Raw genomic sequence first — 27,158 nt, 5'->3', positions numbered from 1 at the left:
TGGCTAGTTAGTGGCCAGTATTTGGGTTAAGCCTGCAGTCGAATGCGGCTCTGGGCCGCGATCTTTGGCAAGCGAAAAATGATAATTAAGTTCAACCGCGTAGATACGTACTCTTACAATTCCAAGCCTGCCCACACAGTAACACACTGCAGGCGGAGGCGGCTCATTCAATGACTCAGCCGAAGTCCAATACGACAGCGAACAGACCAGAGAGCGGACCAGTATTTGTGAATGAATCGACCGAATGCGAAGGCAAACACCCATACAGATGCACAGCCAGCCAACGCATACGAAATCATTCTGGCGGCGGCTCGAGCTGCCTTACCTGAGCGTATGCCGCTCAGTCAAGTTTCAGACGTGGTCGGGTCCAGTTCGTGGCAGTTGATTATTGCGTTTGCTCTCCTCCGTCTCTGTGTATGTGCAGCTTGTTGTCGCATGCAGCAAACGTTCGTCTCAAGCGGCAAATGTGAAAAATGCAAATTTGACAATACCTGAAGAACGGTCGTCGCCAGTTGTCAGTGGAGTTAAGATTGCGAGTGGCACACAGCCTACCTGACCCGTCATCAGCGTCATCGTCTTTGCCGCGTCATCATCCCTCAAAACTATTGGAATCCTGGCGAGGGGCAAGACAAACATCAACAGCGTCGGATTCGCATCCGTTTCCGGTTCTTTCAGTTGACTACTATTTTACTTGCACTTCGAGTCGGTCGCTCGGTTGTTTTTCATGAATGAAATTTTAATTTCGACTGTGCCCGCGAGTGTGCGTGTGTGTGTGTGAGCCTTCTGTCCAGCTCCAGCGGTGTCAACTGGCGTCCCATTCCTTCCATTTATTGCCGCTGCCGCTGCCGCCGTTGTCGCATTCTAAATACGTTCTGGAGCAGAAGGCAGAAGACAGCCGCGTTGTGTGTGTGTGTGTGTGTACCAGGGTGCCCAGTGCCAGTGCCAGTGACAGTGACAGTGCCTGTGCCAGGTAGAGGCCAGGTTAATGCGGTTTATTGTTCTATGAACGTTGCCAGCGCTCGCCTGCCTGCTCTCTGTTTAAGTTTCGCACGCTGATAAAGACCCGCTCCACACCATCTCCGGACTTTGCCAGCAACCAGAAAGCAGCAAGATGTGGCCCAAGCTAAGGTGAGTAGAAGGTCTGGGCTAATTTAATGCCACAAAAGGCAAATAAAAGTACGCCCACAACGATTTATGCCGTAGAAATCAAGGTCTGACAACCTTGGAACGGCATATGCAAAGATATGGCGATTTCTGTAGCCTCTTCGTGTGCCAGAGAACTTAGCGGCTTTTAATCTAATATTAACACTCTAATTGACTGCTATTCGGTTTAGGCATAATCAGAGTCAGTCTCAATTCCGCCGTCGCCCGAAGGCCGCTACGCTTTGGAAATTATAATGGTTTTCCTATAAAGATTTCGATCAACTTGAAGTCATCTCTTCCGTTGCGTTTGTTTCATCTTTCGTTATGTTTCACGGGCTAATATCTTCCAAATTTACATGCAACAACGGATGGGGGAAGGGAGTGGAGTTTCCTTAACCCTTAACAGATGAGTTACAAAAGATATGGAAGGGGTGGCGAGATGCATCACACAAAGTAAACCCACACACGGAGGCCGTGGCTCGGGCTCTCTTCTGCTCGGTTTTACGCGCAATTAGCGCTTTTCGTTGCGTTTCCTTCTCTCTACACCCGAATATGTCTTCTCCCTATTTTCTATAACTTATCATTTTCACAGCAGGCAGCTCCGGATCTTTCTACTTGGGTTGCAGCTGAAGAAAATCTTTGTATTTTCATTTCATTTTCGAACGCCTACAACAACAATGAAAGCGGAAAAAAGATTTTTATACCCGATACTCAAAATGAGTATTGGGGTATATTAGATTTGTGGTAAAAGTGGATGTGTGTAACGTCCAGAAGGAATCGTTTCCGACCCCATAAAGTATATATATTCTTGAGCAGCATCAATAGCCGAGTCGATTGAGCCATGTCTGTCTGTCCGTCTGTCCGTCCGTCCGTCTGTCCGTCTGACCGTCTGTCCGTCCCCTTCAGCGCCTAGTGCTCAAAGACTATAAGAGCTAGAGCAACGATGTTTTGTATCCAAACTTCTGTGATATGTCACTGCTACAAAAATATTTCAAAACTTCGCCCCGCCCACTTCCGCCCCCACAAAGGACGAAAATCTGTGGCATCCACATTTTTAAAGATACGATAAAACCAAAAACGCAGAATCGTAGAGGATGACTATATGTTTTAGAATGTAAGATCTCAACCAGATCGTATAATTATTATAGCCAGAATCAAGAAAACAATTTCATTCTTTCTCGCTCTGTCTCTCTCTAACACACAGGTTTCATGGTCGGTTTTGCCAATTGCAAAATATGAGTATAAGGAGCTCAGACCCTATAAGAGCGACAGCACCCAAATTTGGTATCCACACTCCTGTGATATCGGACCTTGACCGTTTCGTGTCCAAATTTCGCCACACCCCCTTCCGCCCCCGCAAAGGACGAAAATCTGGGGCATCCACAAATCTCAGAGACTATTAAGGCTAGAGTAACCAAATTTGGTATCCGCACTTCTGTTAGATCTCACTATAAAACGTATATCTCAGAATTTCGCCCCACCCCCTTCCGCCCCCACAAAAGACGAAAATCTGTCGCATCCACAATATTGCACATTCGAGAAAACTAAAAACGCAGAATCATAGATAATGACCATATCTATCAGATTGCTGAATCTTGATCAGATCAGATCATTTTTATAGCCAATAGGAACAAATCAATTTGCAGTGGCTACGCAGCGCCCGACGTCACGCTCAGACTGATTTTCTGTCTCTCTCGCACGCACTCTTTGTCGTGTCGTTCAATATTAGCGGCGTCTGCCGGAGGAGAGCCATACTGACTTAGTATCGGGTATAACCGTAGAGTTGCGGTGTCCGCAGCAACTCACAACGTGCAAATTGATTTGTTCCTTTTGGCTATAAAAATGATCTGATCTGATCCAGATTCAGCAATCTGATAGATATGATCATTACCTATGATTCTGCGTTTTTAGTTTTCTCGTATCCTCAATATTGTGGATGCAACAGATTTTCGTCCTTTGTGGGGGCGGAAGTGGGCGGGGCGAAGTTTTGAAATATTTTTGTAGCAGTGACATATCACAGAAGTCTGGATCCAAAACATCGTTGCTCTAGCTATTATAGTCTTTGAGCACTAGGCGCTAATAGGGACGGACAGACGGACGGACGGACAGACAGACATGGTTTTGAAGTTTTGAAATATTTTTGTAGCAGTGACATATCACAGAAGTCTGGATCCAAAACATCGTTGCTCTAGCTATTATAGTCTTTGAGCACTAGGCGCTAATAGGGACGGACAGACGGACGGACGGACAGACAGACATGGCTCGATCGACTCGGCTATTGATGCTGATCAAGAATATATATACTTTATGGGGTCGGAAACGATTCCTTCTGGACGTTACACACATCCACTTTTACCACAAATCTAATATACCCCAATATTCATTTTGAGTATCGGGTATAATAAAAATACATTTGTGCCACTTAATTGGTTACTTCGTAGCTGGTGTCTGTTGCTGTTGCTGCTGCTGGCGCTGTCTCTGGTGCTTGGGTCTTAACTGTTGGCTGGTTGCTCCTCAACAAGTTGCCAAATTTGGCAATGGGAGCGCAACAGCGGCAGCAACCAAGAGATAGATGCCTGCTGCCCACTTACTTTTGTGCCCAAAGTGTGTCGTCGTCGTAGAGGTAATAATGAAGTTAACAGTCAGATGATCTCCCCCGAAGATGATTCTAAACCGAAACTAAACACTGCCTCGAGGAATGAACATGCCAGGGGTTTCTCTTGGTATCCCCACCATATGATCTGTGTGGATTTCTGGCAGTGCACATAAGGTATCTAGCCATTCACTTAGCATACTCCTCCGCAGCATCCCAGCATCTGAGCAGCCGCAGCCACAGCCGAAGCAGTTGACGCTGTTGCTCTTTGCTGTCTCTGGCATTTGCATTTGTGTGTGGGTTGTGGAGTGGTGTGGGCTCGACGATTGACTATAATTGTGTGTATATCTGTGTGGCATGTCGTATGTTGTCGCATAATATCTTTAATTTAGTTCATTTTCAGACCCATTTCCGTGCCCTGGCTCCAGTCAGCTTTCTTTTTGTTCAATATTTTCCTACCGATTCAATTTTTGACTGCCGAACAGCGATTTCCATTTGATTGGATCTCGCTTTAAGGGATTCTGGAATAATATCGCGAGGAAATAGAACATCAAACCAATTATTCTCAGATCAAAGAATACATAAAGATTCATCTTTTACCGTTTGAGATGACTGTTACGAATGCTAGTTCAATGTTTGTAATTCTTTGTATTCTTTAACCTTGAGGAATCCTGTATTCTGCTGCAAAGTTCATTCCAAACCCAGTTTCTAACTCAATCTTCCTTTCCTCCCTGCTCGCTCCTGAGTTCTCCCTGGACTCCCTTCTAGTCTCAAATTGTTGGTAAAATTGTCACCGCAACTGCAAATCACTGGGCTGACAAACTTGTTTTTCCTCCAAACAAAAACCAGCGATAAAATAACAGCCACAACAAGTCAAGTCGGAGAAATAAAATTAGTGAGTATTATTTTTCGAGAGTGGGCCGAGAGACAAGTCAGCGGAAGTGTGTGGGTGGCGGCTGACTGTCGTCTCTGCCGAGGCTCGGGCTGTTTGCTGCCAGTGTCTTTGCTGTTTGAATGGGATTTGGCTTTGGCGCTTTTGTTTCTTTTCAGGTTTTTCTGTTGGGCAAATTACTTTTTAATGGAACGCTCACGTAGGCAGCTGCTCGGGCAAGCACCGGCACTCGAACAATTAACCAAATCGGAGACAAAACCGTAAGTGACGGCAATTGCTGCAAATCGAACTTCTGTCAGGGGCTCTTTGTTAGTCTGCGGACCAGAGGCCGCTCTTAAATCTGCTTATGTTCGGTCCGCACATGTGTGGCTCTGAGATGAACAGTTGGCTTATCCCATTGCATACGATCCGTTCCCCCTGGGGCAAGGTAAACAAACCATTATTTGGTGGAACGGTCTTAAGCCGGATTTTGTTCGCCTGCATTTTAAGTTTATTCACCAAATCTTGCATTTTACGAGCTCCTCTGAGTCAGTCCGAGCTCCGAAGCATGAATGAACCAGGTCCAGGTCCAGGTTGTGTTTAATTTAAATTAAATTGGATTTTCGTTGCCCGGAATCTGTGTTTTGTCTGCCATTTGCATATGAATATGGCCGACGGCAGCCGCCGCGAACAACTAAAAGCAATTTGAGGCTCTGAATTTATGAGCATCCACATCGACCGTCTCCTTCTGTAGCTCATTTCACTTGCCCTAAGGGGCGTGTATTTTGTAGACATATATTCTGAAAATCAAGTGGCATAATGAACAATATCATCTTTCACTTGTCAGCAAGTAAATACCAGACCAAGGTGGCTCCAAAACGTTTAATTAATTAAATTATTGATAATATGAGTATATTATTAAGATAAATCAACAAAAATTAATTTCTTTTGTTTCGCTAATTACCAAATATATTAAGGGGTTAAATTTAATGATCGTTAAACCTCAGCTAAAGGTTATAGGGTTTATTAAAACTTCTGTCTTTACGAATATCACTTTATGCATTATGATTGAATATATGATGGATTAATCTTTTTACTCGTAATCATATGTACATACATATTTATATAGAAATACAATATTGACATTGCTCTGTATTCAGACAAGGATCAGCATCCGCTTCCGTCTTACCTCCAGACACAAGCAAATGCGTCCCGTCATTCACACATGGAATTCTCACAGGGCTCAAGGGAAGGGGAACTGGTACCTGGCCCAGGATGGGCCACACAATTAAATCCCTTTTGCCTCTGTTTCCTGTCGCCTTTTGTCTCCTTTTTAATTTTTTTTTTGGCATGCTAAATACCCACGCCAGACCACAATTGTGGCTGCTTTTGCTTTTGCTGTTGCTGTTGTATCTGTGGCTACTTCAATTTCGAAAGCAGCTGCTTCGGTTTTTTTCGCTCTTGTGTGCAACACGTCTGTGGTTGCCACTTGCGTGACATTTCGACCTTTTGCTGGCTTTTGCAGCAAACTTTTACTATTTTCATGCTAGGCATAAATTTCATCTGCCACACAGAGCCGAGCCAGCCACGACACACATCCAAGAGCCACGACGCATTTCGTTGCGCTTTCAACGCGCGAACCATGCCACACAGCAGGTTGATATTCAATATGGCGCATAAGACCACCAAACTATCAAACTACCAAACAAACTACCGAAAGATATAGCAAATTGGTAATTTCGCCTTTAACCTATGCAACATGCTGCTGTCATTATGATTAGCAACATGCTGCCCAATTGGCTACTGCTGCTGCTGTTTTTGTTGCAATTCATGACATTCGCTGGCGGTTACTTTAAAAAAGATAAGTAATATAAAAAACATTCCAGCTGAACTTTAATTAATGCTGTATTTCGGACAGAAATGTATGGTTCTTCTCTGCTTGGATAACACTTTCTTCCTAGTAAGAAATCTGTGGGATCTGCCTGAAAATCTCTATGAAGAATAGCTTATTTTCTGGATACAAGCATTTAAACCAAGCAAGCATAGGCGGCTTTGCTTAGAGTAAAACATTAGCGCCTAGATCTCAGAGACTACAAAAGCTAGAGCAACCAAATTTGGTATCCACACTTCTAATATATCGGACCGAGACGAGTTTGTTTCAAAATTTCGCCACACCCCCTTCCGCCCCCGCAAAGGACGAAAATCTGGGGATATTCAAAAATCTCAGAGACTATTAAGGCTAGAGTAACCAAATTTGGTATCCGCACTCCTGTTAGATCTTACTATAAAACGTGTATCTCAAAATTTGAACCCCACCCCCTTCCGCCCACACAAAGGACGAAAATCTGTTGCATCCACAATATTGCACATTCGAGAAAACTAAAAACGCAGAATCATAGATAATGACCATATCTATCAGATTGCTGAATCTGGATCAGATCAGATCATTTTTATAGCCAATAGGAACAAATCAATTTGCAGTGGCTACGCAGCGCCCGACGTCACGCTCAGACTGATTTTCTGTCTCTCTCGCACGCACTCTTTGTCGTGTCGTTCAATATTAGCGGCGTCTGCCGGAGGAGAGCCATCCTGACTAAGTATCGGGTATAACTGTAGAGTTGCGGTGTCCGCAGCAACTCACAACGTTCCCCCTCGTTTTGTTTGGTTGCTCGTTCATTGGTTGCCAAAGAAGGCAGCCAACAAAAAACGCGTTTTAAATTGTTCAATGGCTTATCGCATGTTTTGACCATTTGGGGAGCGCAAAAAAGTTGGGCTTAGAAAACCAAACAGCAGAAAAACAGAAAAAAAGTAAAAAGTAATAATATATTTAGCTGGCTTGTGTGCCAGTTTAAGTTTTAACTTATGTGAAAAATAAATAAGAAAATAAAAACACTTTTTACACGATTTGTTTATAGCAGCGAGTGATTGCATTTTGGAATTTCATTTTTCAATCAGTTTCGTATTTTTTGTATTTTGCGGCAAGTTTGCAGAGTCAGCTGCACACACATTCACGCCCATTTTGTGGCATCATTATCATATCTTTGTATCTTTTGGTCTTCATCTGCGAGTTTGCATCGGCCCCAGCATCATCATCAGGCAGCAAAATCTCTTCTCTTCGTTTCGGTCCGTTCCACAGAAAACGTTCCAATGCCGTTACCAACACAACTCGATCCATTTTCAACCATTTGGCTCACACGGATACACATGTGCACTAACACACGGATGCGTGCGAGAAGGTTTATTTCCGTTGACGTGCCTTAATTCCAGTAAGTTTCGGCTGGCCTGTCTCCGGCTGACGATGATAATGATGATGGCGCTTGAACTGTGCGCCTACACACCAGCGCGTGAAACATCCAACAGACATAACACAGAGCGCTGGGCAGTGGGTAGGTAGCAGTTGGAGGAGTCCATCAGCTGGGGGAACTGGACTGGAGGCAGTCAAAGATAGAACCAAATTTGACTGAAAGAAAGAAGCATTATTAGAAGCTTTAGAAGACAAAATCGGTCCAAACTTCCCAACCATTCATTGTACTATATTTTTGTAGCAATATATTTGGGAAAATGTTTAAGAATTTCTTATTCGCGATGAATTAAGACATGTTTTGTTTTAAGAGAGTTTTTTAGAGAGTCTGTGCCCATTTTTCAGGAGTAGAAGAGCATCCCGAAAGAGCATTCGAGCTGGCTGATTTCTGCTCAGATGAATAATCAACCTAAACTGGCGTCTCCAGTCTGCACACTGAGAGGAGGTGTCGTCGATGGCTCCGACTCTGCTCGGTTTTGTTTGGGGCTCAGAACCGACTGGTTGTGGATTGATTAGCAAGTCTGTGGCAAGTTTTAAGCCAAACAAACAGCCACCAAGGAGTCGGCTAGTTGGCCAAACTATTTTCTGAAATGTGATTGAGTGTGCTTCCCATCTGGCTGAGACAGCGGCTGGGTCCGACCCGACCCCGTTCCGACTCCGAGGGCATGCGAGGAGATCCTGTGAGGTGTGAGGCGTGGCATTTTATGCATAATTAGCCACGGTGTGGAGAGGGGCAGGGCGGAAATTAGAGGCACTGAAACGTTGCGAGCTGTCCGTCCCCTTCAGCGCCTAGTGCTCAAAGACTATAAGAGCTAGAGCAACGATGTTTTGGACGCAGACTTCTATGATATGTCACTGCTACAAAAATATTTCAAAACTTCGCCCCGCCCACTTCCGCCCCCACAAAAGAGGAAAATCTGTGGCATCCACAATTTTAAAGATATGAGAAAACCAAAAACGCAGAATCGTAGAGAATGACCATATCTTTTAGACTGCAGAATTTGAATTGGATCGTATTATTATTATAGCCAGCATCAAGAAAACAATTTCATTTTTTCTCTCTCTAACACACACGTAGCATAGGCGGCTTTGCTTAGAGTAAAACATTAGCGCCTAGATCTCAGAGACTACAAAAGCTAGAGCAACCAAATTTGGTATCCACACTCCTAATATATCGGACCGAGACGAGTTTGTTTCAAAATTTCGCCACACCCCCTTCCCCCCCCGCAAAGGACGAAAATCTGGGGATATTCAAAAATCTCAGAGACTATAAAGGCTAGAGTAACCAAATTTGGTATCCGCACTCCTGTTAGATCTTACTATAAAACGTGTATCTCAAAATTTGAACCCCACCCCCTTCCGCCCACACAAAGGACGCTATGTATTAGCTCGGTCAAACTTTTCAGTTCTTAATGCTCAATGCTATAAGAACTACCTATCTCGATGCAGGATACGTTTTTCTCAGGACCCTAAACAGTTTTACAGCTTCGTAAACAGTAAGCGTAGAACGTCCGCACACCCATCCTCGCTATCATTTTGTAATACGTCGGCAAATAATGATCAGGCAATTGCCGATCTTTTTGCCCAATTCTTCCAAACCACCTATTCTGAGGAAAGCTACTCTGGTCATCCGTACCCATACGGTTTACCGAGGTCGAACGGCATTTTCAGTCCCTTGTTAACTGAATGTTCCCTACTTCATGATCTTCGACTAGTTAAGCCGGTGTTTTCACCGGGTCCAGACGGGGTTCCAGGTTGTGTACTCAGGTACTGCGCCGAGGCTCTGTGTGGACCTTTGCTTAAACTATTCACCCTATCCATTGATTCTTCTTGCTTCCCCCCGATCTGGAAGGAATCGTTTATAATTCCTCTCCATAAAAAAGGTAGCAAGTCTGATGCAAAAAATTATAGAGGTATAGCAAAGTTATCCGCTATTCCTAAAATGTTTGAGAGGGTTTTAACTCCGCACTTGCAACATCTCTGCAAGTCACTTATATCTCCAACTCAGCATGGATTTATAAGGCGGCGATCAACCACCACGAACTTGTTAAAGTTTACCTCTTTCATTATTAAAGGCTTTCAAGGTAACTTACAGACGGATGTTATTTACACCGACTTTAGTAAAGCATTCGACTCTGTAAACCATTCCCTTTTAGCGCATAAACTTGACCTTTTAGGGTTTCCGCCCAACCTCCTGAGATGGATTTCTAGCTATCTTTGTTCTAGGTCTCAAAGAGTCCTCTTCAAAAACTCCCTCTCTTTCCCAGTAAAGGTTTCTTCGGGAGTACCACAAGGCAGCCATCTAGGCCCCTTACTCTTCACACTCTTTATTAATGACTTACCTTCAGTATTAACATACTCTCGAGTACTTATGTATGCGGATGATGTTAAACTCTGTGTCCAGTACAAGGACATTTCATTTCATTCTCGCTTGCAATCCGATCTCAATAACTTTCAGTCATGGTGTTGTGCAAACTTGTTACACCTTAATGCCTCGAAATGCAAAGTTATGATATTTCATCGTTCTAGCCCTTTGTTGGCTCCCTACACCCTATTTGGTGGTTCTCTTGAGAGAATTACCCTGGTGGATGATCTGGGTGTTATGTTAGACCCCAAGTTAAAGTTTTCCGAACACATTTCTACCATGGTAAATAAGGCCATGGGCGTGCTTGGGTTTATAAAGAGGTGGTCAAAGGAATTTGACGACCCCTATATAACAAAGACTCTCTATACCTCGCTTGTTCGTCCGATCTTAGAATACGGCTCCTGTGTATGGTGCCCTCAGTACAAAGTACACCAGGACCGTATAGAATCTCAGTACAGAAAAACTTTTTACTCTTTGCTCTGCGGGGCCTTAACTGGGATGCGGGTGTAAGACTCCCATCTTACTCTAGTAGACTACTATTATTAAACCTCCCATCCTTAGTTAACCGTAGAAAAATGCTTGGTGTTATATTTATGCACAACTTGATCAGGGGTGACATAGACAGCCCTGATCTGTTGAGCCACATAAACTTCACGATTCCTATTAGACTGACTAGAAATTTTATACCGTTGTTCCTTCCACTTTGTAGATCGAATTATTCCTTGCATGAACCGTTTAGGGTCTTATGCTCGGATTATAATTCCCTCTACCATATTATATCCACCACTAATTCTCTTCCTCTAATTAAATTATTAATCCTTACACACCTTTCTATTAATTAGTAACTGTAGTGGTATTTGTACTTTGATTGCATGCTTAGTTTCTTAGTAAGTTTAGTACTAATTTTCCTCGAATGTTAGTCTAATAGCTATCTTTCTTGCATGTTCGCGTTTGGTTCGGCTACGCACCGCGCGTCATGCGGCAGCGCCCCTCGGTCGGTTGGGCGGGAAGAGGGCTGTGTTTTGCCTGGGATCCGCGCGTGAGAGCCTTCTGCTGGTGTCACACGGGCCACTTGACGGTGCAGTAACTGCATCGCCTCTTGAAAGATGCAGTCATTGCATGTCAACGTCCACAAATAAATCTGTTGCATCCACAATATTGCACATTCGAGAAAACTAAAAACGCAGAATCATAGATAATGACCATATCTATCAGATTGCTGAATCTGGATCAGATCAGATCATTTTTATAGCCAATAGGAACAAATCAATTTGCAGTGGCTACGCAGCGCCCGACGTCACGCTCAGACTGATTTTCTGTCTCTCTCGCACGCGCTCTTTGTCGTGTCGTTCAATATTAGCGGCGTCTGCCGGAGGAGAGCCATACTGACTAAGTATCGGGTATAACTGTAGAGTTGCGGTGTCCGCAGCAACTCACAACGTTCCCCCTCGTTTTGTTTGGTTGCTCGTTCATTGGTTGCCAAAGAAGGCAGCCAACAAAAAACGCGTTTTAAATTGTTCAATGGCTTATCGCATGTTTTGGCCATTTGGGGAGCGCAAAAAAGTTGGGCTTAGAAAACGAAACAGCAGAAAAACAGAAAAAAAGTAAAAAGTAATAATATATTTAGCTGGCTTGTGTGCCAGTTTAAGTTTTAACTTATGTGAAAAATAAATAAGAAAATAAAAACACTTTTTACACGATTTGTTTATAGCAGCGAGTGATTGCATTTTGGAATTTCATTTTTCAATCAGTTTCGTATTTTTTGTATTTTGCGGCAAGTTTGCAGAGTCAGCTGCACACACATTCACGCCCATTTTGTGGCATCATTATCATATCTTTGTATCTTTTGGTCTTCATCTGCGAGTTTGCATCGGCCCCAGCATCATCATCAGGCAGCAAAATCTCTTCTCTTCGTTTCGGTCCGTTCCACAGAAAACGTTCCAATGCCGTTACCAACACAACTCGATCCATTTTCAACCATTTGGCTCACACGGATACACATGTGCACTAACACACGGATGCGTGCGAGAAGGTTTATTTCCGTTGACGTGCCTTAATTCCAGTCAGTTTCGGCTGGCCTGGCTCCGGCTGACGATGATAATGATGATGGCGCTTGAACTGTGCGCCTACACACCAGCGCGTGAAACATCCAACAGACACAACACAGAGCGCTGGGCGGTGGGTAGGTAGCAGTTGGAGGAGTCCATCAGCTGGGGGAACTGGACTGGAGGCAGTCAAAGATAGAACCAAATTTGACTGAAAGAAAGAAGCATTATTAGAAGCTTTAGAAGACAAAATCGGTCCAAACTTCCCAACCATTCATTGTACTATATTTTTGTAGCAATATATTTGAGAAAATCTTTAAGAATTTCTTATTCGCGCTGAATTAAGACATGTTTTGTCTTAAGAGAGTTTTTTAGAGAGTTTGTGCCCATTTTTCAGGAGTAGAAGAGCATCCCGAAAGAGCATTCGAAATACGTTCCCAGTCGTAGCTCCGGTGTGTGGGAGCTGGCTGATTTCTGCTCAGATGAATAATCAACCTAAACTGGCGTCTCCAGTCTGCACACTGAGAGGAGGTGTCGTCGATGGCTCCGACTCTGCTCGGTTTTGTTTGGGGCTCAGACCCGACTGGTTGTGGATTGATTAGCAAGTCTGTGGCAAGTTTTAAGCCAAACAAACAGCCACCAAGGAGTCGGCTAGTTGGCCAAACTATTTTCTGAAATGTGATTGAGTGTGCTTCCCATCTGGCTGAGTCAGCGGCTGGGTCCGACCCGACCCCGTTCCGACTCCGAGGGCATGCGAGGAGATCCTGTGAGGTGTGAGGCGTGGCATTTTATGCATAATTAGCCACGGTGTGGAGAGGGGCAGGGCGGAAATTAGAGGCACTGAAACGTTGCGAGCCGTTGACCAGTTAGCGTGACAGGGGAGGAGTCGGGTGGCCAGCGTATGAGCTGCATTTTTTAACAATTTTTATACCCGATACTCAAAAAGAGTATTGGGGTATATTAGATTTGTGGTAAAAGTGGATGTGTGTAACGTCCAGAAGGAATCGTTTCCGACCCCATAAAGTATATATATTCTTGATCAGCATCAATAGCCGAGTCGATTGAGCCCTGTCTGTCTGTCCGTCCGTCCGTCTGACCGTCTGACCGTCCCCTTCAGCGCCTAGTGCTCAAAGACTATAAGAGCTAGAGCAACGATGTTTTGGATCCAGACTTCTGTGATATGTCACTGCTACAAAAATATTTCAAAACTTCGCCCCGCCCACTTCCGCCCCCACAAAGGACGAAAATCTGTGGCATCCACAATTTTAAAGATATGAGAAAACCAAAAACGTAGAGTTGTAGAGAATGACCATATCTTTAAGACTGCGGAATCTGAATTGGATCGTATTATTATTATAGCCAGCATCAAGAAACAATTTCATTTTTTCTCGCCCTGTCTCTCTCTAACACACACGTAGCATAGGCGGCTTTGCTTAGAGTAAAACATTAGCGCCTAGATCTCAGAGACTACAAAAGCTAGAGCAACCAAATCTGGTATCCACACTGCTAATATATCGGACCGAGACGAGTTTGTTTCAAAATTTCGCCACACCCCCTTCCGCCCCCGCAAAGGACGAAAATCTGGGGATATTCAAAAATCTCAGAGACTATTAAGGCTAGAGTAACCAAATTTGGTATCCGCACTCCTGTTAGATCTTACTATAAAACGTGTATCTCAAAATTTCGCCCCACCCCCTTCCGCCCACACAAAGGACGAAAATCTGTTGCATCCACAATATTGCACATTCGAGAAAACTAAAAACGCAGAATCATGACCATATCTATCAGATTGCTGAATCTGGATCAGATCAGATCGTTTTTATAGCCAATAGGAACAAATCAATTTGCAGTGGCTACGCAGCGCCTGACGTCACGCTCAGACTGATTTTCTGTCTCTCTCGCACGCACTCTTTGTCGTGTCGTTTAATATTAGCGGCGTCTACCGCCATACTGACTTAGTATCGGGTATAACCGTAGAGTTGCGGTGTCCGCAGCAACTCACAACGTTCCCCCTCGTTATGGTTGAGGATGTTGGCAGACCCCTGTGCCTCTGTCCCTGACCCTGCCTCTGCCCCTGCAGGCAATGGTCAACGCAGCACTTGTCTGTTCTACCAAGAACTGATTTATTTTGACCACGTACATATGCAAAGCGCATTCTAATGGAACCGGGCAGCGGGAGCTAGGCAGCCCGGACAGCCCGGACAGCCAGGGCCAGTGCTTCATCTTGGCCATGTTTGGCCATTGTCTCGTACAATTTGTATTGTAGTTACGCTCTGATTTTTGAGCTTCCACCTGTTACCATTGCTCTGCGCGCTACGCTTCCCTGATCCGATCCGATGCGATGCCCTGCGGTGCGTTATAGAACACACACACCACTCGCTCAATTGTTGTCCGGCAAACGGAAATGCCGCCTTTGTTGAGCGGAAATGCAAAATGATATTGTTCTCTGTGCATTCTCTGTACCAAGAAGTCTGTATGATTGACTTTGAATGGGAATCGAGTTGCAACATGTTGCACCGCAGCTATCAATTACATGCCCCCATGCCCACTGAAGGTCTTATTCTCAATCTTGGTCTGGGCCTTCGCTCAGCCTCTGCATTGTCAGGCCCAGTTGTCGATGGTCGCCCACTTGTGGACACAGAAAAGGGCCCCCTTTATCCACATATCGCAACCCCGTGTGTGTCTGTGGGCATGCAACAAATGCGGAGTGAACAAGCAATTATGCAAAATTTATATACATTAGTACTTTGTACATATACTAGTATCTGGAGAGGTCTATGCATGTATTATATGTATAGGAGTAAGTCATCAGCCTGAGATGTAGAAGAAACTGCGGGGTGTGCGCAGGGGCGACAGGCTACGTAGATTGCAGGCCACACGCAGATTGGGCAGATTCTGAGGATTCCGACAGAAGCGATCCCATCTCTTCCAGTACTTGAAGCACTCGCGCTCCTGGATCATTTTGGCACAGGCAATGTCATCGCCTATATCGTCGTTGGAGAAGTCTAAAAAGATAACAGAATGTGGTTGATACAGTATCAATAGAGAGTGGTGAGCATTTAAATTACCTTCACATTTCATATTGCATTGCCCGCCTTTGCGTCCCTCGGCGCAGTAGTCCTTGCTGTTGATCTGGAAAAGGCCATAGTTCTTGCTGTCGTTCTCCTTGCGCGTTATCTTGCTGGTGTCCAGGTTGCTCTCGTGCTCCACGAGGCAAATCCCTGCGGGAGAAATCTGATACCAATTTGTTTTGCAAATAATAGTATATATATAAATAAATAATAAAATAAAATGGAATACGCTGTGGTCTGTGCCAAAAAAAGCTGTAAGAAGCAGATCACCCACGATCAGCCGAATGTCCCCTGCTGGCTCTGCGACAGCGTAGTGCACGCAAAATGCGCTGGATTTTCTGGCCTCGTGAGTGATGCTATAGCCAAACGTAATGGCTTGCATTACAGTTGCGAGGCATGCCGTGCGGTGGAGAAAGACATGGTGGCTTTCATGAGGCAGACGCGGAGTGGCTTTAAGGAGCTGACCGTTGGTTTTAAAAACCAATACGATCGGCTCATAGCCATGGAGGCTCAGTTTAGCGGTTTAAAACTGCTGAATGAGTCTCCGAGGCGCAAAAAGGTCACTCCGCGGGATCTGCAATTGCCAACCGTCACTCAGCCGTGCGCCGCCGAAAAACTGACTCCGACCACTCCAAGTGTGCAGCAGTTGATCTCGTTTGCCACTCCAAGGGCAACGACAGCTGCTGGCGATGCAGATTCGGTAGCCGCCTCGGAGAATGTGCAGCCAAGTACGTCTGCAGCGTCCGTGTCCGTGGTGTCCGCAAGTTCGCTAGTTGTCCCGTCTATCCCGATCCCACCAGTAAATAGACGTTCCGGACCTCCGGATATTGCCACCACAGGTACTAGGCCTGTGGTGACTAAACCACTGGTGGGAGTCCCACCAAAACGACAAGTTTTTGTTTCACGGCTGGCCCCTGACCTCACATCTAATGATGTAATTGCTTTTATTCAAAGCAAAATAAAAGCCGTGGGTTTAAAGGTGGAGAATTTTAAGTTCTCTTATGCCAGGGAGATAGCCTCGTTTAAGATAAGCATCTCCCCAACTCAATTTGACACCATTTGCTCCGCCAAATTTTGGCCGGAGCATTTGGTGGTGAAGGAGTTTAAGGCTAAGAAGAAGAATAGGCCCCCCATATCCCTTCCAAACCTTTCCAGTGTGCCACCCTCAACCTCAACCTCAACTTCCTCTTCCTCAACTTCCCGTCTTGCTTCCACCTTTCCAAAAAACTAACTTCTCTTTTAGTAACCTATCAGAATGTAAGAGGTTTGCGTAGTAAGCTCAGCATTCTTTTCCGGGATAGTGTTGCATTTGCTTCCCACGTTATTGTGTTTACTGAAACCTGGTTAAAGCCGGACATTCTTAGTTCCGAGGTTTTGGCAGGTCGGTACACAACTTTTAGAAAGGACCGTTCGTCTCGACGGGCAGGGGGGTTCTAATTGCAGTGGACTCTTACTTCACGTCGGAACACTTCACAGTCCAAGTTCAACAGGAACTGGAATTCCTGTGTGTAAAACTGATTCTTCCCGCTTTCGTTATATTCATTACTTGCTCGTATATCCCACCTTCTTCGGATATTTCAATTTATGAGCAGCACTTGTCCGCTTTAACCGCTGTTTCTTCCTCGCTATCTGATAAAGATCGTATGATAGTTCTTGGTGACTTCAACTTGCCAGGAACTGTTTGGTCTTCGGTAAACGAGTCTAGTATCCTAGTGCCCATGTCACGACATGACTTTGTTGACGGCTTGCTTGACCTATCCCTGTCTCAAGTCAACCATGTGAAAAATTCCTTGGGTCGATTGCTTGATCTGTGCTTTGTATCGGATCCGACCATAGTGTTGTTAACCCGAGCCCTTCCGCTCACTATACCTGAAGACGCCTACCACCCTACTTTCGAGGTGTCGCTAGATATAGGACCAACTGTATTGGATCGGTCGAGTAGGCTGCCCGAACGTGTCCGCTGCTTTCGTAAAGCCGAGTTTGCGAAGCTTAATAACCTCATTAGGGATTTTGATTGGTCCGCTTTGTACTTGTGCACTGATATCATAAAAGGCACAAACATTTTTTACAATGCTCTTGGCACATTTTTCGATTCTTGTGTCCCGCTTTCTTGTCCGACTAGATCTGGAAAACCCCTTGGTTTACCAAAGAGTTATCCAGTCTAAAAAACTTAAAATCAAGACTTTATAAAAAATTTCAAGAAGTGGGTTCTCCTACTTCTCACTCTCGCTATGTATTAGCTCGGTCAAACTTTTCAGTTCTTAATGCTCAATGCTATAAGAACCACCTATCTCGATGCAGGATACGTTTTTCTCAGGACCCTAAACAGTTTTACAGCTTCGTAAACAGTAAGAGTAGAACGTCCGCACGCCCATCCTCGCTATCATTTTGTAATACGTCGGCAAATAATGATCAGGCAATTGCCGATCTTTTTGCCCAATTCTTCCAAACCACCTATTCTGAGGAAAGCTACTCTGGTCATCCGTACCCATACGGTTTACCGAGGTCGAGCGGCATTTTCAGTCCCTTGTTAAATGAATGTTCCATACTTCATGATCTTCGACTAGTTAAGCCGGTGTTTTCACCGGGTCCAGACGGGGTTCCAGGTTGTGTACTCAGGTACTGCGCCGAGGCTCTGTGTGGACCTTTGCTTAAACTATTCACCCTATCCATTGATTCTTCTTGCTTCCCCCCGATCTGGAAGGAATCGTTTATAATTCCTCACCATAAAAAAGGTAGCAAGTCTGATGCAAAAAATTATAGAGGTATAGCAAAGTTATCCGCTATTCCTAAAATGTTTGAGAAGGTTTTAACTCCGCACTTGCAACATCTCTGCAAGTCACTTATATCTCCAACTCAGCATGGATTTATAAGGCGGCGATCAACCACCACGAACTTGTTAAAGTTTACCTCTTTCATTATTAAAGGCTTTCAAGGTAACTTACAGACGGATGTTATTTACACCGACTTTAGTAAAGCATTCGACTCTGTAAACCATTCCCTTTTAGCGCATAAACTTGACCTTTTAGGGTTTCCGCCCAACCTCCTGAGATGGATTTCTAGCTATCTTTGTTCTAGGTCTCAAAGAGTCCTCTTCAAAAACTCCCTCTCTTTCCCAGTAAAGGTTTCTTCGGGAGTACCACAAGGCAGCCATCTAGGCCCCTTACTCTTCACACTCTTTATTAATGACTTACCTTCAGTATTAACATGCTCTCGAGTTCTTATGTTTGCGGATGATGTTAAACTCTGTGTCCAGTACAAGGACATTTCATTTCATTCTCGCTTGCAATCCGATCTCAATAACTTTCAGTCATGGTGTTGTGCAAACTTGTTACACCTTAATGCCTCGAAATGCAAAGTTATGATATTTCATCGTTCTAGCCCTTTGTTGGCTCCCTACACCCTATTTGGTGGTTCTCTTGAGAGAATTACCCTGGTGGATGATCTGGGTGTTATGTTAGACCCCAAGTTAAAGTTTTCCGAACACATTTCTACCATGGTAAATAAGGCCATGGGCGTGCTTGGGTTTATAAAGAGGTGGTCAAAGGAATTTGACGACCCCTATATAACAAAGACTCTCTATACCTCGCTTGTTCGTCCGATCTTAGAATACGGCTCCTGTGTATGGTGCCCTCAGTACAAAGTACACCAGGACCGTATAGAATCAGTACAGAAAAACTTTTTACTCTTTGCTCTGCGGGGCCTTAACTGGGATGCGGGTGTAAGACTCCCTACTAGACTACTCTAGTAGACTACTATTAGTAAACCTCCCATCCTTAGTTAACCGTAGAAAAATGCTTGGTGTGATATTTATGCACAACTTGATCAGGGGTGACATAGACAGCCCTGATCTGTTGAGCCGCATAAACTTCACGATTCCTATTAGACTGACTAGAAATTTTATACCGTTGTTCCTTCCACTTTGTAGATCGAATTATTCCTTGCATGAACCGTTTAGGGTCTTATGCTCGGATTATAATTCCCTCTACCATATTATATCCACCACTAATTCTCTTCCTCTTATTAAATTATTAATCCTTACACACCTTTCTATTAATTAGTAACTGTAGTGGTATTTGAACTTTGATTGCATGCTTAGTTTCTTAGTAAGTTTAGTACTAATTTTCCTCGAATGTTAGTCTAATAGCTATCTTTCTTGCATGTTCGCGTTTGGTTCGGCTACGCACCGCGCGTCATGCGGCAGCGCCCCTCGGTCGGTTGGGCGGGAAGAGGGCTGTGTTTTGCCTGGGATCCGCGCGTAACAGCCTTCTGCTGGTGTCACACGGGCCACTTGACGGTGCAGTAACTGCATCGCCTCTTGAAAGATGCAGTCATTGCATGTCAACGTCCACTAAAGAAATACAGGTCAATTGGCGTTAACTAAAATAAGGATTCCAACCACTTACAATTGGAGAAGAAAGTCTTGTCAAAGCTGTAGTTTTCCACCAGCACGCGGGTGAGTTCACAGCGCAGGACCAGCACGGGCATCAGACACAGGCAAAAATGTTTCATCTTCAACTGAAAAAATGCGACATTATCGCAGCAGGTAGAAGGTACAAAGTATTTGGCGAACTGTTCGGCACACTTTGATAGGTCTGGTGTATTGGCTTTATAATAATTTATGGGCATACTTAATTAGTCAGACTCACACGCCTAGTTTCTCGAACTTGGTTGCATAATTTCCAGTTTTTCCATATGCACTATTTCTCTATGTGGTTTAAAAGGGGACATCTATGGAGTAAATGATAATCTTAGAAACAACTCTAATAGCTTTTTGGATGCTAATCATAAATGACCACACAAATTGATGCCTTTGTTTACTTCCATATAGTTCCTTCTCATTGTATTATCAAACCTAATACCTGTCGATGTGCTAATCCGTCTTCCGTCATAGGACTTTCGATTCCGATTCGTAACTATCTCCCTATCTATTTATCTCTGTACGATCCATCTTTTTGTTTCTCCTAGAACCTTCTCAAGGTGCCAAAAAGTATACAACCTACGGCACTACAATGTAGTTGAAATTTTAGAATAGAAATAACGATACCGAAACAACTTGGGTGACTGCAATTTTGTATTTTAATACGACGAAAAAAAAGGAGTGCGTGCGTTCGATTTCATGGCTTTTTCTCGACTTTTTTCATATATTAAAACATTTTCTTCTGTGCCTACCTTACCTACGGTGGCAAAGCGGGGCGAATTCGCCAAGAGCGAGAGAGCGAACTTTTATTGCGCTCCCACTTTGCCCTAGCCTACCTTACCCTAGACTTCATGAAATACTATCCTAATAACAATTATTATTATCCAAATGGCGCTACAGTAGTGACTGGATAGATCAGTACACGCACGTACACGCTTCACTTTTGTTTGATTTGCATACTCGGATCAGCAAAGAATGGGAACGAGAACGGACTTGAGTGACTTCTCCCGACAGACACTTCAGGCAGAGCAGAGCAAACTGTTTGTTTACTTCATGTTGTTAGTGAACGCAGAACAGAACAACAGGAAACGAGTGTTTCGCGGAGTATCTGTATCTACGAGTATAATTATAAACTGCTGTGCGCGAGTATCCGTATCTTCTTACCGCGTTTCGTGGGCTTCGTATGCGATGGCGTGCTTTACAATCTCATTTCCACACGTCGCTAGGTCGCTTGCTCGCTCGCTGCCAGGTGCGACGCTGCTGACTCGAGCTGAAGTACTAAAATCGAAAGCCCAACGCGAATTCGAGTATTTCTCAGATACATTGGCGCTTAGGAAATTCTCTCCCCAAACGCCGATCTCTCTCCACCGATCGTACCGATTGTCGGGCCCTCCCTCTCTCAGCGCCAACGTTCTCCGTTTTGGGTGATTAAGCTGATAAGGCACTTGCACATTGAACGTAATGATATGCTTGACTGCCTCCCCGTGGACTTGTGGTCTGAGGAATGGGATTCATCCCATTTGAGGTGGATCCGTCTGTACTTTGGGTACTTTGGGTACTGTCTTATCAGTCGAATAAAACAAAGTTCAAAAAAGATTAAGTCAAGTATCAGCTCGATGCGAGCTGATAGTGGCGATAATTGCACATTTCGCAGAATGAATACATTATCGTACGGGCATTATGGTTTAAGCTGTTTATTAATTAGTCGCTAGAGTAATAGTAGAGTACGTTTAAGGCTAGAGAGCAGATCGGGGAAATTGTGGGCAAGTCTGGGGGCAGCCCGTCCTAGCAGCGGGAGACGTCGGGCAACGTGCGCCCACGACATTTGCTCATCCAACCGGGCCAGGCCTGGAAGCCGTGGCGATTGAAGATCTGCATGGCACAGCGAGAATCATCTGAGATCTCATCGTTCAGGAACTCTGTAATACAAATCTCTCATACTCTCACCGTCTGGGCGCGCGTGGGCGGACGACTCACCTTCGCATTTGATGTTGCAGATGCCACCGCGACGACCTTTGCGACACCAGTTTTTGCTGTTGATCTGTTGATTTGTGGTTTGGTTTGGATGAGTATGAGTATGAGCTGCTCATAGACATGCTACAGAGAGTGGATGAGATAACCCACCTGAAAGAGTCCATAGCTGACGCTCTGGTTGGGCAGCTGCATGGACTTGGACGTGCTGCGTCCGCTCTCCGACTCCACAAGGCAAACCCCTAGCAAATACAGATCTCGGTTAAATCAACGCTTTGTCTGGGCCTACCACTCACAATTGGACAGATAGCTCCTCGGAAAGTCGTGGCGCAACAGCTCTTTGGCCAGCTGGCAGCGTGTCAGCAGCTTTGCCTCCGTCTCCGACTGCGTCAGCAGCAACAGATTGAAGACCAGGACCAGGGCACCACTCTTGTGCATCTGATTGGCCATGGATATGGGGATATAATGAGAGTGAGAGTGAGAGTAGACTGTCCAAATGTTGTAGGGGGGACCACTGCTAATCCTGTATGTGGGGCTTTGTGGCGCTTCCTTCCGCGGCAACTGCGAGCACTGGGCACTTTGCTGCGGAATTATTTCTATTGCACTGGATGCGTAGCGACCGAATTCTGGGTTTTTAAAGCCTCGCACGCAACTTAAGTGTGTCACTGCGGGGCGCAACAAGACGTGACGATACGCTTGGTGTGGTGGCCTGTTCGGTGAGATGCCAAATATATTGGGGGTACTCGCCTCGCCGTTGACTGAAATTGACGCGAAATAAAAATATCTATCATGAAAATTTCTAAACTCACCGCAAAGGATTGGACGTCTATTGGGAGGCAGAAAATGCGTGAAATTTGAAATTTTGCATTGAGTTCTGCAACTCGTAAAGACCACAGATTATCTCACAGTGCATAAATCGCTCGAGTTTTGATTGCGTTAAGCTCTAAATTGGCAAATTGTCTTGCAGAGATCAGCTCGGATGCAGGCACAATACAGGCACAAATTCCAGCGTGAGACGCACCACCGCCGCCGCCACTGGCCGCTGGACACAAACGGGTGCCACACTGTATGTGTCTCAGAGTGTCAGTGGCGGTGGCGCTGCTTGACCTAAAAACGCACAATCTGCCGTTCTGTTGTTGTATCCAAGTGTTTTGCTTTCAATAATACAATAATTTCCATGAAAATTTTTCCATTTGCATTGCAGCCTATTTGTGATGATATGTCTGGTCTCTGTGCTGACAGAGGCCAATGAACTCAAGGATCTGCTTGAGGATACCACCACCGCAGCGGCTTCGATCACCAGCACCAGCGTCCCCGCGCCATCTACGAGCACCGCAACCACACCCACTGCCTATGTGGTGTCGGCGGCTGCCGTGCCCGTAACCACCACCACCATTACCGGGAAATCCAAGTCCGCCGTGAAGTACTTCAACAAGAGTACGCCCAAGAAGAGGAAGGCCGAGCAGGTTTCCTCGCTGCCGCTGCCCGTGGACGATGGCCTCATGGAATGGAAGTGTCCCACCATAACGGGCTCCCGGAACGCGGAACTCGAGTGCGGCTGCGACTTGCCCCACACCCTGAGATGCAACATAGATCTGCACGGACTACTGGTGAGAATCCACTGCGGATGCCTTGTTGGACCTCTCTTAACTTTTAACCCTTGACTCGATTCCGTTTACAGCTGCTGGCGGATAGGCTGCGCACCTCCCCGTACTCCATATCGCTGCTTGACTGCTCCTTGCGCAACGTGACCTTTCTGAGCGACGCGAAGATCTTCAACGGTGTCTCTCTGCATGGCCTGGTCATCTCCTCGGGGGAGATCAAGCGAGTACACAAGTCCACCTTCTTGGGCATTAAGGGCCCCCTGAAGGCCTTAGGGCTCCCCGGAAACGCTCTGCTTAGCGTGCCCTGGAACGCCTTGTCAACGCTGGGAGCCCTCAACCGCTTGGATTTGGCCACCAACAAAATTAAGGCCTTGGGAACGGCCGACTTTGTGGGCTTGACCAATCTGGTCTACTTGGAGCTCAGTAACAATCAGATCTCGAGCATATCGCAGCGCACTTTCAGCAATCTGAGGAAGTTGGAGGTGCTTAAATTGGGCGGCAATCGCCTGGGCGACTATGCTCAGAGCCTGCGATACTTGAGCCAGTGCCTGAGCTTGCGGCAACTCGACCTTACGGCCAACAATCTGAATGGTCCGCTCAGCGCGCAGACACTGGCTGGGATGCGGAACCTGGAGAGCCTGAACCTCAATCGGAACATGATCAAGAGCATTCAGAACAAGGCGTTGGCCAACTTCTCTCGTCTCGTGAGCCTCTCGCTGCGCCACAATCAAATTGATGTCCTCCAGGACCACGCCTTCTACGGACTGGGCGCTCTGGATAGCTTGGATCTGAGCTACAATGGCATTGTGGCCATCTCCAGTTCCTCGCTGCAGCATCTGAGTCGCTTGACAGTCTTGGACCTAACGCATAACTTCCTGCGCGCCCTTACCTCGGATCTGATAGCTCCGCTGCCTTCGTTGAGGGAGCTGCGACTGGCCGGGAACGACATCTCGATTGTGGCTAGGAACGCCATGGATGGAGCTCGCGAGTTGCAGAGCCTCCAGATGCAGGACAATCCGCTCTCCTGCGACTGCAGCATTCGTCCCTTCGCCGAGTGGCTGCAGGTATCCCAGCTCCATTCCAGCCTCACTGCCTCCTGTGTGACGCCGCCGCGCCTTGAGGGGGCTCCGCTGCTTCAGGTGCCCGTGGAGACGCTCAGCTGCGACATGGACAATGTGGAGAAGGACAATGCCAACATTATGCAGCATCTGGAGACCTTCGCGAAACCAAATCAGACGTCGTCCATCAGGGATTTGTCAGAGGAGGTCAGAGGAACAAATGGAGAAGAGTGCGCTAAATGTGCAGATAAATATGACCGTTTCCTTCCGCAGATTATTCTACACGATCTGCACTATTCGGCGGACTATGGGCTGATCCTTACCTGGCTGCTGAATCTCAGCAAGAAGGATTACATGTGCGATGCTATCTTTGTCTACAAGGAGGAGAACATTAATGAGATACTTATCGACAACTCTCCGGTAAGTGCAAGCAAATCTACTATTCTGATGGCCCCTGCTTAAAGCCGCATTCCACTCACATTGCAGATCCACTGCGAGAGCAAGGTGGTAAATGGCCAGAACACGGTTAGCGTTATCGTTCCCGACAGCTCCTCCCTGGACATAGGAGAAAGGTAAGCAATTGTCTTTTTCCAATGTGCCTGATCCACTCACGGCTCCCCCCTTCCCGCGCAGCTACCGATTCTGTCTGGTGATGGTCCAAGAGCAGAATCCCAAGCCGGACCTGAACATTGGATGCTCCAACATCACACAGCTGCAGCTGAGCAGTCCGGGCTCCATCCCCGTGTCGCGCCAGTACCAGCGACGCCCCTACTCCACGACCAACGAGCTGAAGCCCGACTCCCATGAGCAGGATGTCAGCGAGGACTATCAGCACAACCAGCGCCAGTTCAACACCGTTGCGGGCAGCCAGCAGCAGCAGACGCATCCTCAACAGCAGTCCACGCTGCTGCACAGCTACACTGTCATAGATTCCCTCAACAAGAGCTTCCTACCCGGCCTGGGTCTGGGCGTCCTGGTCACTTCCGTGCTCGTCCTCATCTGGGGTACCACGCGTCTCCGGCAGTCGGGCGGTGTCAAAGGCAGCGGCATCGGCGCGGACAGGAGCAATGGCAGCGTCGGCAGCAACAGCAACAGCATACAAAACAACAACAACAATAGTCGACCGGGCACTCCGACGGCGACCACCTGCTATGCCGCCTCAGATCACATAGCTCGCCTCGCCGACGCGGAGAGCGGAACACGCTACCTCAAGCTGCAGGCCACAACGAGCCTGTGAGGAGAGGAGGCAGCAGTCCCAGCACACCCACTCAATAAAACATGTGATAGTACAGCAGAAACTGTACCGACTTGCGTAGTTGCATAGGATAGGCCGTAGCCCTAAGGACCCACTGCACTAATCCAAATACTTGGCCCAACACTAACCCACTCGTGCCATAAGCTAATCGATACACAATCCAGAACCCCATGCAACTTGACAGCTCCGGTCCGAGTAAAAGTGGTAGTGCCAATATGTTACAAAAAATGCATTACAAAAATTAAATTCAACAAAGAAATTAATATGTAATGGTACTACCTACTATTGTTTTTACCGCCACTGTGCAAGTAGCCCCCTAGCGCCCATCTAGAATTAGTGTTAGCTAAGGGTACGCCTCCTTAAAGTTAGGAACGGAACCATAAGTCATGACCCTCTTAGTCGTAAGGCTTTAATAATTTATTAACCAATTTCAAGGCACACAAAACCGAGCATGCAAACCATTGTGGAAAGAGAAATAAAAGCCAATTGCAATCGAAGTAGCGTTCATAAGGTCAGTTGGGCCAATTCCGTGGTGGTCTATTATTAGGTGGGACATTACCAAATAGCCGCATAATGCTAAGTGGGCTGTTAACCTTATAGCCATGACGTCACGGTCACATAATCTGCCCCCTCGACACAAACTATGCGTATTTGGAGGCGAACTCTCCGCTAAATTAGTTCATTAAATGGAAATGAGCTCATAGCTCATACATCATCCCAAGGGAAACTGCGCCATGTAATGGGCGAGATGATAATCCAAATATGTATACCACCCAGGGTACCCTGCTTGTCAAACGTTAGCGCTAGTTTATCGACCTAATCGGTTTTTTGAATGCTTATTCGGGAATCAAAGCTGGCCAAAATTGAACTGGACTTCATGTGTCTACGCCCAGGCTCTCGGCTCTCGCCCTCAGTCGGGAGTGTGCCTCCCACTGCAGACTGGCTCCGCTCTGTTGTGGCCAGCCGCTGATATGGCGACGGTGGCGGTCCCGCCTTTCATGCTTGCTGGCTGACTGTGTGAATTGTTAGTTGTTCAGTGCCAGTCCGTCAGGCGACTACAATGACCACTCCACTAGACGACGCCGCCAACGTGACAGCATTTATCGATTTTGGATATACACTTTAGAGAGCTTGGTTCCAAGGAAATGTTCCAGCTCGGGACCTCGCTGGGCACCCACACAGTACGGCCTCCACAGAAAACCTGCAGCGGTACTCGCATCGCTCGCAGCGCACTGTTGAACGTGCCTATCCCACAGATGCCGTCATTAATCCGGCCTACATGCACGATGAGGATTATGTGATCAATGGTAAGCCAGCAGAGTGTGTGGTGTCCGTCTGGGGTAATCGTTTTTCTTGTCCTTCCATCAATTTTCAGCGCCGCCACCGACGTACGAGGAGGTTATTCGCCAACCACAGGTTTACCCACAGGTTCGCCACAATAATCACAAGATAAGCGATGCT

The 27,158-nt window shown here is 46.1% G+C and overlaps 3 protein-coding genes across 6 annotated transcripts; 1 reads left to right on the top strand and 2 right to left on the bottom strand.

Annotated features, from left to right (window-relative positions):
• The first annotated feature begins 7 nt into the window (after positions 1 to 7).
• LOC108158840 (protein slit) lies at positions 8 to 26,194 on the top strand. 2 transcript variants are annotated; one of them, XM_017291560.2, is made up of 6 exons: positions 8 to 1,128; positions 22,985 to 23,390; positions 23,462 to 24,649; positions 24,716 to 24,862; positions 24,929 to 25,014; positions 25,076 to 26,194. In XM_017291560.2, the coding sequence occupies exons 1-6, from the start codon at positions 1,112 to 1,114 to the stop codon at positions 25,677 to 25,679; spliced, it is 2,448 nt and encodes an 815-aa protein (XP_017147049.2). In that variant the 5' UTR covers positions 8 to 1,111; the 3' UTR covers positions 25,680 to 26,194. The 2 variants fall into 2 exon arrangements, with proteins under 2 accessions (XP_017147049.2, XP_033250625.1); XM_033394734.1 differs by lacking the exon at positions 8 to 1,128 and adding an exon at positions 3,539 to 4,888.
• LOC117189620 (lysozyme-like) lies at positions 15,023 to 20,371 on the bottom strand. Of its 3 annotated transcripts, XM_033394739.1 has the most exons (4): positions 20,252 to 20,371; positions 19,796 to 19,907; positions 15,387 to 15,539; positions 15,023 to 15,323 (listed from the first exon to the last, which is right to left on the bottom strand). In XM_033394739.1, the coding sequence occupies exons 1-4, from the start codon at positions 20,279 to 20,281 to the stop codon at positions 15,127 to 15,129; spliced, it is 492 nt and encodes a 163-aa protein (XP_033250630.1). In that variant the 5' UTR covers positions 20,282 to 20,371; the 3' UTR covers positions 15,023 to 15,126. The 3 variants fall into 3 exon arrangements, with proteins under 3 accessions (XP_033250630.1, XP_033250629.1, XP_033250628.1); XM_033394738.1 differs by lacking the exons at positions 19,796 to 19,907; positions 20,252 to 20,371 and adding an exon at positions 19,577 to 19,612; XM_033394737.1 differs by lacking the exons at positions 19,796 to 19,907; positions 20,252 to 20,371 and adding an exon at positions 18,584 to 18,677.
• LOC108158845 (lysozyme) lies at positions 21,494 to 22,592 on the bottom strand. The gene is made up of 4 exons (XM_017291566.2): positions 22,077 to 22,592; positions 21,934 to 22,022; positions 21,787 to 21,850; positions 21,494 to 21,728 (listed from the first exon to the last, which is right to left on the bottom strand). Exons 1-4 carry the CDS (start codon positions 22,228 to 22,230, stop codon positions 21,595 to 21,597), a joined length of 441 nt encoding a protein of 146 aa, XP_017147055.2. The 5' UTR covers positions 22,231 to 22,592; the 3' UTR covers positions 21,494 to 21,594.
• Positions 26,195 to 27,158: the final 964 nt, after the last annotated feature.

Source organism: Drosophila miranda (genome assembly GCF_003369915.1).
Source record: "Drosophila miranda strain MSH22 chromosome Y unlocalized genomic scaffold, D.miranda_PacBio2.1 Contig_Y1_pilon, whole genome shotgun sequence".
In the NCBI taxonomy this organism is placed as follows: Eukaryota; Metazoa; Arthropoda; class Insecta; order Diptera; family Drosophilidae; genus Drosophila; species Drosophila miranda.
This window is presented reverse-complemented; position numbering and strand designations above follow the sequence as displayed.